Here is a 14,591-nt window from a genome sequence, read left to right as displayed (position 1 = left end):
CCGTTGGCACTGCTGAATGCATTTGATGATTAGCCAATATATTTACACACACCAGTATCAGTGCACATTTGATTCACAATGTCCATCTGCATCAGTTAGCCTATCACATGCATGCATATCTTCATCAGACTATGCAGGAAGGAGTCTGTGTTGACGCAAACCTATTCCTCCATCTCCTCTGGGAGATGAGTGTAATTGAATAAACTGAGGGAGGGTTTCCCGCTTCACCAGCTGAGGGGAAAGCAGGCATGATGTGATGTGTGAAGTGCATCTGGATACGTCGTTCTTTGCTCCATTTGGCAAGACAAATCCTATTTTCAGAAGTGGCGGAATTCCCTAGTCTCTCTGAGCTGAAACTGATTGGAGAGGAATGAACTCAGAGTTGGGGCCAGCACGACTTTCTAAGTTGTGAGAACTCAAACTCACCTCTCTGCCAAGTAGATTGTGAAGCAAACTCTACAGGGGTGCAGTGGGTTCATGCCACACAGGCCTTATTTTGCCTTACTATGTAGTCATGGCTCAATTTTTGGGAGGAAGGCTTTCCTTGCTAGCAACTCACTCTCTGTGAGTTTGTATATCTCACTCATCGCTGATTCTTTTCTCTCTCTTCTTTTTTTTTTTATTTTTGGAAGTTGTTAAGTAAAAAATATCACAAACCTAGGTGTTCAGTTGGCGCAGTTCCTTTAAACTTTATATATTCACTTTAGTAATGTTTTAAATGAAGCCTACATTCTGTCAATGGTGTGATTGTACAGTTGTAAGTAGCAGCATTTATTCCAGAAGACGCAATCTACGAAATCTATCTAGGCAGTGTAAAGGTTATCAGCCTGTAGTCAGTAAATATCAATAAAACCAAATTTGGTGCATTCAAGGTCAAATCAATGTCAGGGGAATATTTATCTTCATGTCCAAAAGCAAAAAAGAAAGAAACAAGTAGAGGGCAGCAGAGAGAGGAAAAGAGGTAGCCAACCGACAGGCCCCAGCGAGGATCGAACTCGCGACCCCTGGTTTACAAGACCAGTGCTCTAACCACTGAGCTATGGAGCCTGTGTTATCCGCAACGCCCACAGTTCCGTATTTAAGTCTACGTCAATGTTCCGGAGCATTTTTGACGATCGACCGACGGACTGTAACTCCCGACCGTGGAGCTGCGCAGCACTTTTGGTGACAAAATGGCCTTTTTCCATTTACTGTTGAGCTGGGCTGCTCCAGCTACGTTCCTCCTGCTCTGCCTGCTGTTCCTGGCCTTTCTGGGCCTCTGCCTGTACATCCAGTACACACACATGAAGTACGACCACATCCCCGGACCACCGAGGGACAGGTGAGCCGCGCGCGCGTTCCCACTGACGCTAACGTTAGCGAACCGACACTTTGATGTTGTTTTATTTATTATTATTTTTTTATTTTATCCTTGCAGTTTTTTCTTCGGGCATGCGGGGACTATTTTGCAGATAATGAAAAATGGCGACATTATACACGACAAATTTCTTGAATGGTAAGTAAAACGGGAGGTTTGCGGAAGTTGGAAGCGCTCGGTGACTGAAGCCGAGGCTACATGCCCCCCTACTCAGCTGCCTGATCAGTTACTGCCATCAGCGTCCGTTTTTCTGGAGCTGTCTGCGTCTGATTCAACATTACAGAAAGTTGTCATTTCCAGGGCAGAGGCCTATGGGCCTGTCTACAGGATAAATGTCTTACACTACGTGGCGCTGTGTGTTTCCTGCCCGGAGGCGACCAAGGTACACGCCACACCTTTGTAGCTGGACCGGTATAATCTTAAATTACACTTGCATTGCACAATAAACTGTGTAAAAGTGCACAGATTATACAAAATACACAAACAACAGGCACACGTCAAAGGTCATTTGCAAAAATAAGGAAATCAATCAAAAGAAAAGAAAAAAGAAAAACTACTCTCATTGCCATAATTTGTGGTAAAAACAAGTAATATTTGCATTGAAACCTTTTGTCTGTCTTTCTATGTTTCCCTTTTCAGGAAATCCTGATGTCCCCAAAGTACCCCAAAGATAAATTTGTATACAAGAGACTCTTCAACCTGTTTGGCCAGAGGTAGTTTATCAGATTGTCTGATTAGTGTCGGTGTACACAACTTATGAATCCTGAAATGTTTCCATGTTGTCAAACCAGCAAAGGAACAATTTCACAATAATGGGTATAAGTTGTGATACTGCTAAAGGCCAAAATCCTGAACAGACTTTTAACTCGTAAGGTGTATTTATTATTATTACCAGTCACTGTTTAAGAGCCAGATGATAACTTTGCTGAAGCATGTTGTTGTTTTGTAATCTGAAAGAATTTACAATATTTTACTAATTAGAAAGTAATTTGTTTTGCATGCCTCTCTTCAAGATTCCTCGGCAACGGCCTCGTAACAGCACCGGACCACAAGCTGTGGTACAAACAGCGACGGATCATGGACCCTGCATTCAGCAGCTTGTGAGTAATTTATCCCATAACCTTTGTTTTGTGTACAGCATACAATCATAGTAGGTTTTTTGTGCAACATGGTCCAATTGCAACATTTCTGTAGAGCTTTACACGTGTGTCCTGGCTATTCTTGTCCATTCTCAAAAGATATTATTATTTTTAGGTATTTGAGAGGCCTAATGGGCACCTTCAATGAGAGGGCAGAAAAACTGATGAGTAAACTTTCGGATTTTGCGGATAACGAAAAAGAGGTCAACGTACTCCAAGTAGTGAACCATGTTACCCTTGATGTGATTGCAAAGGTATTGTGTCCTAGTTTATTTTGAATATTCCTCTGCAGTAGCCCTTGAAATCTTTTCTTTAAGAAACCACAAACTTCTCTCTTCATATACAATGCATGATTTTACCCCTGATAACTTTCAGGTTGCTTTTGGTGTGGATTTAGACCTGATAGAGAATAGTTCACACTTCCCTAAAGCCATTGAAACATGTCTTAAAGGAATGATATATTATGTCCGAGACCTCCTTTTTGAGGTAGGTATTCAACACAATTTAGAATGGTTTTAGTATGGTGTAAACTGTGACCCATCTTTTAGTCTTGCATTTCCAGTACAAGCCAACAAACAAACCCTTCATTAATGAAGTCCGGGAAGCTTGCAAATTTCTGCGCAAAACTGGAGCTCAGTGGATCAATGAAAGAAAGACAGCCATGCAGAACGATGAAGATGTCCCTAAGGACATCCTTACGCAGATCATCAAAGCTGCTGACAGAGGTTATTGCCATAAAAGTTTGGATTTGACTAGATTAGATGAGAAGAGCATTTATATATTTAGGCAATCTAACAGGGTCATAGCTGTTACTAACCCTAGATTCCATATAAGATAATAAAGCAAAGACACTAAAATATTGACTGTTGAGAATATCATCACAATGATGGCCAAAAAATATATATAGCAAAAAAGATATTAACAAGTTTGCAGTAATAATTTAGCACCTGGTCACAAGTGGATCCAGTAAAGTCAAGTAATATGTTATAAATTGATAAAATTTTCTTGTCATACCAGAGGAAACCATGACGGCAGAAGATGAAGAGTTTATGTTGGACAATTTTGTGACATTCTTCATTGCTGGTGAGTCACTGTTTCTGCATTGATGTATGAAATGCTCTAAAAATGGTTAATTTTTATTTCTTTTAGAGAAAAAGAAAACCTCAATTACTTTCATATGTCTTGTTGGTATGCTCTATTTAAAGGTATGACTCTAATTCACTTTTGTCATTTTAGGGCAAGAAACAACAGCTAATCAACTTGCGTTTTGCATCATGGAACTGCAAAGACATCCTGATATACTGGAGAAGTAACAACTAATAATTGAATGAAAGTTGTTTTCACAATGCAGACCATGGAACCTTAAACTGTTTTTTGTTTTTCAGGGTGAAGAAAGAAGTGGACAGTGTAATTGGGATGAAACATGACATAAGCTATGAGAACTTGGGGGAACTGACCTACCTCTCACAGGTATAGGTATATTCACTCAGATATTAATTAATTTGTTTATTCACTCACTCTCAGTTAGCCTTTTAATTCTTTAGTTAAAGAGGGATGGGGCCCAATCCAAAGAATATATTAAAATGGCATTATTAATTTGCCTCATCTGTACAATGTGCAGTGTGCTTCCATTATTTTTAAGCAACTAACTCAAAATGTGCACTTCTCAATGTTACATCACACTAGGTGCTAAAAGAGACCCTGAGGTTGTACCCAACAGCTCCAGGCACATCTCGTGAGGTACCTGAAGACATTGTGATCAGCGGTTTCCACGTACCTGGAGGAATCAGCTGTATTGTGAGTCAATCCCTTTTTACTGTGTTTGTGCGTCAAAACCCAAAAAAGGTTTTATCAGGTTTCTGTTTTGTGCTTACATACAGTGACACCTATCATTCAAAAACCCAGATGTTTTAGAAATAAATAATACACTAATCAAAATGTTATATAAATTGCTCTGGACTTCAGTTCAGCAGCTATGTGACTGGGAGAATGGAGCGGTTCTTCAAGGACCCGCTGAAGTTTGATCCAGACAGATTTCACCCAGATGCTGCCAAGTAAGTTTTCAAACAAAGCTGTACTCAAACATGCAATGTTTGAGCATTGCTCTGCATCACATGAAGTTGTGCCCTATCTGTGTTACTAGACCCTATTACTGCTACTACCCCTTTGCCCTTGGTCCACGCTCGTGCCTGGGAAAGAACTTTGCTCAGGTGGGTGGTGGCAAAACCATTCATCAACAAACAACATATATTCTTACGGCATATATAAACACATTGGATGTCTTTTCAGATGGAGGCTAAAGTGGTGATGGCCAAGCTTATTCAGAGGTTTGATTTTTCACTTGTCCCTGGGCAGAGTTTTGACATCCTGGACACTGGAACACTCAGGCCAAAGAGTGGAGTAGTGTGTTCTGTCAAACATAGAAATGACAAGAAATAGATGGTCAGAAAGTACAGCAGTATGAGAAGAAACCATAGTAGTTTTTTCAACAGACTGAACCTCTAATGCGTCCAAGTTGTTTTATAACTATCTCTGTAATTTTTACAGATTTTACTTTTTGCCTTAAAAACTCGTAATGTGTGAATGAAATACAATTCATGTCCATTTTTATGATTGTTTCTGTAATATCTTGACAGTAAAGGGGGTATGGGGGAAAACATGAGGAGATTGCACTGTCACCACTTTAATCTGCTGGAGCTGATTATTTTATAATTTTTTTCATCTAAATTTTCTTAACTATTCTAAAATACTTAATGGAATTTACATTTTTACATAAATTGAAATAAACTGCTGAAGAAACTGTAATAACTGTCTCACACAAATTTCTTAACCGATGCCTTAAACACTGATCTTTCTTTTGGTACCCAGTTTGCTGTGCAATAATACACAAGAGGGCGCTGTAAGCTTACAAAGAAATCCCAGAAGCACCTGTTAAATTCGCTAGGAATATTTGAATTAACGCTCAAAAGTTGTCACTTACAATAAAATTAATTTGGAGAGACTGATATCATTATATAATGAAGCAAGATTAGAAAACACTATTAGGTTGCAGTAGCAAGTTGATTTGAAAAAGAAAGGGGGCGAGGGGGTTATACTTTATTTTATTTTGAAACAGCAGAGCAATGGGGCCGGTTACACAACACTATATGCTGTGAGATCAACAAAGAAACCTCTTTAAAAAGCTTTTTTTTCATAGCCACACTTTGAAGCTAATAGTTTTAGCAAGAACTTCCGTACATGGCTCTTGATGTAATCTTAGAGTATTTGTCAGATATAAAATAGCGTGCTCTGTCGATATGCAGATAAATCAGCAGACTGAGCTGGTACTGTCCCTTTAAAAGGGCCGAGCCTGTTGCTGATGCCCCCCCCCCCCCGCACCTCTCCTCTACCTGCAGCCTCCTCCCCTCCCACCGCTTCATTGGCCGTCTTGGCCGAAATCCGTCTGAATGATTTCAAACCCGAGTGTTTGGACAGGGAGGAGGGGGGTCCGCGGTTAATGCCGAGCTGGCTGGGAGGAGAAGGCTTCAATCCTCCGTCCGACCGACCGATCGCACCACCTCTGCGAAAAGAGGCTTATCCGAGGAGCTGCTAAAACGCGCCCGGTAAACGAAAACAAACAAACAAACAAACAACAAAAAAGTATATGCCATCAGTAGAAGTGTCGCGTTTATTTGACCGTTCGCCATTTTCACGTTGGAGTTGAGCTGAAGATTTGTAGAGTTTTTGTCGCGTTTTTTTTTCCCCCTGCAGTCATTTGAATGGAGCGATGTCCGGCGGAGAGGGCGCACGGCGCGGCGGGACGCGGTGTGTTGTGCTGACAGGACTTGGGGATCGGGACCTGGCTGAAAATCACTGCTGACCATTTAAAAAAACAAAACAAAACAACACAGGAGCTGTCTCTGCCGGCGGGGATGTGAGGAGCAGCAGTTTCTGACATTCACAGGGGATTTTCCTTTCAAAGATTAGTGAGGGCAGTCAGTTCGTGCTCGGGTTGCCATAGCACCACATTAATATTTTCCTTTTCATCATCGGCCTGCTGAAAAAAAGAAAAAAGGAGATAATTCCGATTTCACTCATATTTGGACCATGCATTCATTTTTTAACACAGTTCCACAGTTGAGGGCCGGCTAATAGAATTCTTTTAGTGAATTTTGGGACACCTTTTTAAACGAACCGAGACTCGCAGCCGGAGACAGTCATGGCTAAAAATCCGTCCGAGGGGCAGAAGGACGACCTGAGCCAGCTGACGGACGAGGAGCTGCTGAGGAGCAGCAAGGAGGAGCTGCTCAGGAAGTTAAGGAAGGTGGACGGTGAGAAAATGAACTTGATGATCGAGCACGGAAACATGATGAAAGACATTAACCGGAGGCTGCAGGTGCACCTGCACGAGATCCGGAACCTGAAAGAGATCAACCAGAAACTGCAGGACGACAACCACGAGCTCCGGGAGCTCTGCTGCTTCCTGGACGACGACCGGCAGAAAGGCAAGAAGCTGTCCCGAGAGTGGCAGCGCTTCGGCCGCTACACCGCCAGCGCCATGTGGAAAGAGGTGGGCGCCTACATGATGAAGCTGAAGGAGCTGGAGGCCAACCAGGAGACCGTGCTGAGGGAGAACTCGGAGCTGAAGGAGATCATCCTCATGCTGGACGAGGAGAGGAACGGAGCGGGGTCCAGGAGCTCCATAGACAGTCAATCCAGTTTGACCAACCTGAACGGGGGCACCGGCACCGTCAGGGATGTGGGGGACGGGAGTAGCACGTCCAGCACAGGGAGTGCCGGCAGCCCCGATCACCACAATCACAACCACATACACAAGAGCTCGGAGAACAGTAAGCTGGGCCCCACCATGAGGAGGTCCATGGATGACCTGTCGGCACCGCACCATCACAGGAGCATCCCCAACGGGCTGAACGGTGAGTAGACTGGGCCTGCAGTCCTAACACAGCCAATCAAGCTTGAAATGAAGCCTGTGCATCCTGTGTTTTCATTTTCATTTAACTTTGATGTTGATCTGTGTCAAAAAAGTCAGATACATGGGCTCAAATGTTGAACTTCAAGTCACATGAGTGTGACTGAACTGACAACATATGCTGATCAAACTTGCCGTGAAGGATTAACATTAGGTTGGGGTGGGGGGTCTTGGCTTAGCCTCACCTCTTGTCTTGATTGGACCCACACATGCTCACACAGCATCCTTAATTGGCCTTTTGAGTCCCACGCTATCCCATCATTTGAGTTTGCACTGATTTAGGTCACTGCACTCGTGGTCCTCAAGGAAGAGGACTTATCCTAATAGCTTTTAAAGGGGTCTGAGGCAAATAGATTTTTGTGAAACTTGTGTCACTTGTTTGGTGATTATCATTGTTGTCCTGGTTGTGGTTGTGGAAGAGCACTTGTGCCTGCTTAGGGCCTTTTGAAATGCATGGCATGGGCCCAGAAATCAGTGTCCCTGTTTTTAAGACCTAAATACACAGCTGCAAACTGAGATGAATATGCTGTGGTGGAACAGGAGGACACTCAGCGTCATTTAGTCAGCACATGGATTGATAACTCACCATGAGCTGATCTGCAAGGGGAAGAAACAGTTTGATGGGCAAAAAAAAATCTGTCATTGAGCTGAAACATACTGTTATTTATTTATTTATTTTTTTTATCTCATGCCCTGATTTACGGTTCAAATCAAGCAGCCCTAAATCAGATCACAGAGGTCATATGTCATTCTTCAGCCATTCTTAGAACTGTGCACTGTGAAAACCATGATGGTAACAAATACAAAAGGATGGAAGCATGTGTGAAAGTCGTGGGAGCCCTTTAATCCAGAAAAAAACACACACAGACTCATGATAACACTCACATTTTTATGGCGGCGATTGGCTCTCATTATGTAACATCAATATTGTGTCTGCAGTGGCCTGTAAGCTGCTGTTTCGCGAGATGTGTGTGACATTGGGTGCCCCTGAGGCTCAGACTCAGTTTGTTGATGTACAGATACACAACAACATGCTTGCATGGAAACACCACACTTCTACTCAGGAGAAGCTTCATGATTTCATTGTTCAAAACAATGCATTGGTAATGAGATAGATGCTATCTTGTCCTAAGTAAAGCTGAGCATTGTAAATCTTTTTGGCTTTAACATAATTGCAACAACTCAATTTGGAAAGAAACAACTGCTATTGACATTACTTAAGATGCCAATCGATTAAGAACAGCCACAAAGGAATACTACACTGATCCCAATCTACTATTCTGCAAGTTGGATGTTTGTACCCAGAAGCAGTGAGATCAAACAAGTGTTTCATTACTTCTATCAATAAATAATTTGTGGAGAGAAAATGTATTTGTCCACAGGTTGAATCAGACTTCTACAGGCCTGACTAGTAGGAATACGGTTTTCTTTTCCAGCACAGATTTACTCGATTGACTGCTTGAAATCTGAGTGAAGCGACCATGTTGTGAGGTCATGTCTGCTCGCGGTGTGAGGTCCACAGAGTGGCTTTATTTAATGCTGTCCAAATGCCATTGGCTCCCCCGGGCATTTAGGAGACAAGCTTGAGGATTGCCGCTCAAGTGCTAAATGAACAGCATCTGTCTGGGTGCCAGACATGCACAGATGGGAGGACAGGAAGATGATGACATGGATTTGGTGTCCTGAGAGTAAAACCAACGTGTTTGAGTTAGAAGTTTCTTCCATACAGTTTTTGTAACTTTTTTTTACAGTTCTCCATCTCTTTTGGTTAATGTATCTCTGAAAGATTTCATCTTCTTTCGAGGCAAGTGGAGCAGTGTGAGAGGAGTATATGAAAGGGGGCCCAGGAAAGGGCCCTCAATGGGTCTTGGTGGTGTTGGGGGAGTGGCTGAATGGCTCGAAGGGGTTGGCTGGGGAGCTTGGGGGTGGAGTGGAGGGCATATTGAGCTTAAAGGAGGGTGCGTTTCGAAGGCATCCTGCTGTCTACTTAATTGAATTTCTTGTGCGTTGACACGGCTGAAGAACCCCCACCCCCCACCCTTCCAAGTCCTTTGGGAATACAAGCTATGTGTGGATGCATGTTTACTTGGACGGGGTGTGTACCGTAATGTGTGAGGAAAGCGAAGGCTTCTGCTATGAAGAATCAAAAAGACAGAGTGGAAGGGCTACACTCAGACTGTGTTTCATAATCTATAACAGCGACTTTTATTTCAATCATTTTCAGCGTCTGCATTCAATATTGGTGGTCTGGAGCATAAATTTAGTGAAAGACTGACTGAAATATGATGCTGTCACAGAGAGCTTTAGAGACCCCACTTTAATGTGACGCAGAGTGAGTATAGCCTTATGAGATTAAGACAAAGTGGCCAAGCGAGACAGCAAAGTGCTCCTTTGACATTGTCCAGATGAACTGATAAAGAACCTCTCTGCAACAATTCCCGTTGACCTCTAACAAACCCTTACACATCCCCCTGGCCTTTAAGCTGCCAAATGGATTTTAAGGACCAATCATTTCAACCCGGCCGATAAAAAGACTCCAAATAACCCCAGAGAGCAAGGCCCCTCAGACTTTGGCAGAAAAGGACCCTGAATTCTGGGTAATTTGCTACTTTTAGGGACAGCATCTCAGCAGCTCTTGCTGTGCAGTGGGGTTTTATTTCCCAGAAACCCTGGCCAAATTGCAAATCATCCAGACCAATGCTGACCAAGATGAAAATGGATCTCAAAATATTCAAAATGAGGGATGCCATTGCGGGTTATGAGCTGGATTACTCTTTCCACTGAAATGTGAACTATTCCATTAAAAAGGGGATAGTTACATCTAGTTATGAGACAGATGTGCAAATTTGTCTTCTGAATCCATTTATTGACCTGATTGGCTGATAACTAACCATAAGAAGGCTAAATGGATAGGAGGGTTTCCCCTCCTTCAAATCATCAAGTTGTGACAACAAATTGAGAAACTGCATACAATGAAAATAGACACCTGGAGAGTTATAGTAGCTGTGCCACAGCAACATGTTCTTGCAGGCTAGCATTTTAGCTTTCAGCTTGTTATCTACACCAGGTAGACCTGCAGGTAGTCACTTGTAGAACCAAATACAAAGAGGAGACCATCCAGATGCCAGTGGCTCTCGCAAACCAGTCAGATAGGTTAGTGAATCACTACAGCTTTAGCACAATGCAATGCAATGTGAAACAGATTTATACATTGTCTTACAAAAGGGCACTGGGTGTAATGGCATGTTCTCTTGAGTAAATTGTGCTGAAAAACCTTCCTATGTTGAGTCACTCCACAGAGTCACCCTGTTAACCCTCCCACTTGGTCGCAAATTATGTTGAAATTAGTCCTACTTAAGCCACTCAGAAGTGGTTAAATTGCAGGTTTAAACTCAGGTCTTTGCCACAGTTGACATTTTATGTGGACCTGGGTCTGTTAATATGAGGTGTTACTCTTCCACGTTCTGTCTCACTCTGTCTCTCTTAAGTTTCCTTTTCTTTTACTCTTGGGGAATGACATGACCTGAAAGCTCATAATGAAACTGAGGAACCAGCCCTCCCAGTCGGGCACTCTGTCTGTGTATTTCATCATGGTTACGCAAATTAGTCAGTGCTCTCATATTCACATTTGTATGTGACGGAAGAATGTGGTTGTTTTCACTCTGAGCTGAATTATCAATAAACTTTAACAAATAAAAAGACACACTCCTTTTATGAGAGAGAATCAAAGTTCCTGTTTACTTTGCTTACTTCAAAATCTTTATCACCAGTTTCATATCTTTAAAGAGTGAGACAGGTCCTTAGCACCTCTTGTTTTTTCATTAAAGATACATCACTCAATCACAGCCAGCTAGTCAAAGTCAGCCTTGCAGTTTCTCTGTGTGAGCCGTTTTCTCCTTTCAAAGGAAACCGGAGGATCAACAGCACAATGGTGTTTTCCTCTCCGCTGTAGTTTCAAGTCATTGTGTGGAATGTCTGTGAGGCTATAAAGGGCTGTCTAACCAGGAATAGGATGTTTTCTGTTGCTGATATCCTGTTTGTCCAAGCTCGGTTTCACATATCTCTGTTCCAAGAAGCTGGCTTCATTTCTTGAACCGTACTCCTGGCTACATTTGTACCTTCCTCACAAAGGGTGTTACCTCCTCGGTGTAAACCAGCAATGAAAACTTTTAGGAAGGAAGAACTGTAGGTGATGAAACATAAAACAACTCCAAGATTATTAGAGGAGCAAACATGAATGAATTACATCAGGGTATGTTAAAAAAAATTTAGTTGGTGCCTTATTTTAAAAAAGGAGCTTTAAAAGGAGGTACTGACATGTCATTTCTTTCAATGTTTTGAAGTTGGGAAATTACTCCCAAAGGCAAAGAACTGCGCAATATTGCTGTTTCATTAACTTAATTAATTTAATTTAATGAAATTAAATTCCTACAATGTTGTAGACCACCACTCGCATGGCTTAAGGTAGTTGCAGACTTTAATGTCATTGTAAGCAGATCATATAATGAAATTAAAGGTGCAACTCAAGTTGGTGCATGAAAAGAAAAAAAAAGAAAAATTTTAAAGCAGCATAAAAACACAGACGTAACAAGTACACAAGTTATCTCTAAAATAGTGGAGCACCCTGTTGGTGTTTAGGCTTGGTCAGCTGATAACACACATAATGGAGTGGAAACAAAGATACAGAAGGGACTGAAAGAGGCATGGAGAGAGCTCTTAGCTGTGTACCATCACTTAAAACCCAGCCTGCCAGGATGTCCCACATTCCTGAGTAAACAAAAGAGGAAATGGTGCTCTATCCTCTTGGTGACACCGGAATGAGCAAGCAGAGACGGACTGGAAGGTGGTAAATGAAAGCGTGTCTGGTTTGGGCGATTTGGGTGACTATATCAGCTATTGTTGATTGACTGATTCCATTGCCTTTATTTATTTATTTATTTATTTATTTTTTATTTTTTTTATGTTTAAGGCATTTCTAGGTTAATGAAGTGGGACTTGTCCCACAGTAGTCTGTGTCTGGATTTAGTTATACTGTAGCAGGCTGAGGAAGAGTAAACTCTTAGCATCAGATGTTTGCAAAGATGCTAAAAACTTTATTTGCTGAAAACGCCATGTGGGGCCTGAAGACCGTCTTGCCCTTGTGCCACACACCTGTGCCAATATCTTGGCACTTTATTCTGCAAGTTTTAATGTAACATATGGCCCCACTCTGAAGGGTGTGTCTCAAGGACACTTTTTGAACTTTTACCTTTTCACCATCTGTTCCCAATCTTTCCGTCACCCTCTCTCTGCATCCCTCTCTCTCTCTTGATTCCTGCGAACCTGCTTTCTGATCCGCTGTCCGTTCATCCCCATCAGCACAGCACTCAGCCGACAGAATGAGGTTATTGAGCCAGCTTGAGTTTCGTGCACTCAGACACGGACTCTGTAAGATCTAATGAAGTGCCTTTTACGAAATATTTTCAGCAAAATCTGCCTGCTGCTACGTCTGTGTGGCCACCACTCTTAGACTGTGCGAAAGTGTCACTGTTTTCTGGGTCAGGTTCCCACATACACTCTGGAATTTATAGCTCCTGTATCACTCTCTACTTATGCACTGATGCAAGTGGATGTCCCTCTTTTCTGTTCATTGGGCAGTTGGCTGCTGGAGGGGCTGGGTAGCTCAGTTGCCTAGGCAACAGCAATGATCAGTGGGGCGAGTGGACGGCGCCCATGCCTAGCCTCAGAATTACTGAAGCGGAGGAAAGTAAAGGATAGGGGGATGGGGATAAGTTTGGGCATGGCCAGCCTCTATGGGGACTGACCCGTGCAGAATGATGCCAGGCCAGGTTTGTGTGTGTGTGTGTGTGCTGCTTGAAGTAACTCAAAAATAAGAAACGAAACAAAATGGGTGCACTTGGAGTTGCAGGCCCACTTTTACTAACAAGCTATGGATATCTGTTTTTTCATTCAGACTCAAACCTTGCTAGACAATGGGTTATTTTAAGGAGATAAAATATACTGGCCACTTTTCTAACGTAGTGATGCCATCATCAACTTAATATTCTTTCCATTAATAGGTTACCTATCTTATTTTTTGCTTATTTGGTTGATCATATATTAAATGTTAATTTTCACTTGGGGCACTTCAACAAGGTTTAAACGCCTTGTAAAAATCTGGGGAAATCAAAAGCTACACATCCAGCAAAAATGGGGCAACAACATACCTCCCATCCCTCTTATAAATAAATCCATCCATGATTACACACATCTTGGTTGGTTGTAAGCGAAGTGAAATAGATTGGCTTATTTTCAATAAACCTTGAAAAAATAACTTTTGCAATATTCTCTACTCCATTGTCAGCTTGCCCCCCCAACCTCGACAATACCCTTATTGATCTGTGCTATATATCGTATGTGGTGAGATCTAAACAGCTGATTAAGATGCAAAGGGCATACAGGTTAGGGGATTCAAAAGAGTACCTGGGTTCAGTTAGGAAAACCCATCTGGGGCAGCTCCATACACTCACCATCAGCAGTTCAGTTTTTGTCTATGCAACACGCCCCGTGACCTTCGACAGTGGAATGGTCCCAGGTTGCCGAAAGTCAGCAACTCCTACACGGCACACCTCTTCATCAGCTCCTTTTGAGGCCTGGAAGGAACAAGGTGTTCATCTGGATTTTCTGCCTGTCAGCTCTTTGCTTTTCGTTACTGTGACATTGGAGACTGTAATCAGCAGATGTCTTCACCTTTCTTGCATTTAAATAATGCTGACACAACTCTTCGACCTGTAGTTTACTAGTTACAGGCTCTATTTGTCACTTGGGTTTGTCAAAATGTGGCCCTTGCATCACTTTTGGCCCCAAATTGGGACAACTCATTAGTATTCAATTTGAGGAATGTTCTCTTCATTATGAAATTGAACAAATGATTTAGCTAATTCTCAAATCTGCTGGGCTGTTGTGATAAACAAAATTCTTCACAGCCATAATTGGAACTGGAGCGCCTGCAAAAATGTGAATCTGGCGGCGGCCCGTCAAGATGGATGAGATTATGTGAAGCTATGGCGCTCAAACTGAGCATCTGGAATGAATTGTACTGTCTCGTTGCTGTTGCTACATTCTCAGGAAGTTTTTCGGGATGGTT

General features: G+C 42.3%; 2 protein-coding genes and 1 non-coding gene across 7 annotated transcripts in view; 2 read left to right on the top strand and 1 right to left on the bottom strand.

Moving 5' to 3' along the window:
• Positions 1-974: 974 nt before the first annotated feature.
• Positions 975-1,047, bottom strand: trnat-ugu (transfer RNA threonine (anticodon UGU)). Its single transcript has one exon. It is a non-coding gene; the product is annotated as a tRNA-Thr (tRNA).
• On the top strand, positions 996-5,298 carry LOC115037518 (cholesterol 24-hydroxylase). Its single transcript, XM_029496120.1, has 15 exons — positions 996-1,321; positions 1,418-1,495; positions 1,658-1,739; positions 1,997-2,070; positions 2,371-2,457; positions 2,612-2,750; positions 2,872-2,982; positions 3,059-3,221; positions 3,514-3,579; positions 3,733-3,805; positions 3,882-3,966; positions 4,183-4,293; positions 4,462-4,550; positions 4,640-4,706; positions 4,786-5,298. Exons 1-15 carry the CDS (start codon positions 1,173-1,175, stop codon positions 4,933-4,935), a joined length of 1,524 nt encoding a protein of 507 aa, XP_029351980.1. The 5' UTR covers positions 996-1,172; the 3' UTR covers positions 4,936-5,298.
• A 629-nt stretch (positions 5,299-5,927) lies between these two features.
• The window catches only part of ccdc85cb (coiled-coil domain containing 85C, b), a 41,203-nt gene continuing 32,539 nt past the window's right edge, over positions 5,928-14,591 (top strand). For 4 of the 5 annotated variants that reach the window (XM_029496015.1, XM_029496014.1, XM_029496013.1 and 1 more), the window contains exon 1: positions 5,928-7,409. In XM_029496015.1, the coding sequence (XP_029351875.1) occupies positions 6,695-7,409 (715 nt within the window). In that variant the 5' untranslated portion in view covers positions 5,928-6,694. The remainder of the gene's footprint in view (positions 7,410-14,591) is intronic. The other variant, XM_029496012.1, reaches the window with a different exon arrangement.

The sequence above is a fragment of the Echeneis naucrates genome, chromosome 24 (assembly GCF_900963305.1).
Source record: "Echeneis naucrates chromosome 24, fEcheNa1.1, whole genome shotgun sequence".
Taxonomy (NCBI): domain Eukaryota; kingdom Metazoa; phylum Chordata; class Actinopteri; order Carangiformes; family Echeneidae; genus Echeneis; species Echeneis naucrates.
This window is presented reverse-complemented; position numbering and strand designations above follow the sequence as displayed.

What these genes read in the sequence shown, in the direction of transcription:
- LOC115037518 (XM_029496120.1), top strand. Translation starts at nt 1,173, where the DNA reads ATGGCCTTTTTCCATTTACTGTTGAGCTGGGCTGCTCCAGCTACGTTC. An exon ending in CCCGGACCACCGAGGGACAG is followed by an intron (nt 1,322 to 1,417) that starts GTGAGCCGCGCG and finishes TTATCCTTGCAG; the next exon opens with TTTTTTCTTCGGGCATGCGG. An exon ending in AACTGACCTACCTCTCACAG is followed by an intron (nt 3,967 to 4,182) that starts GTATAGGTATAT and finishes ACATCACACTAG; the next exon opens with GTGCTAAAAGAGACCCTGAG.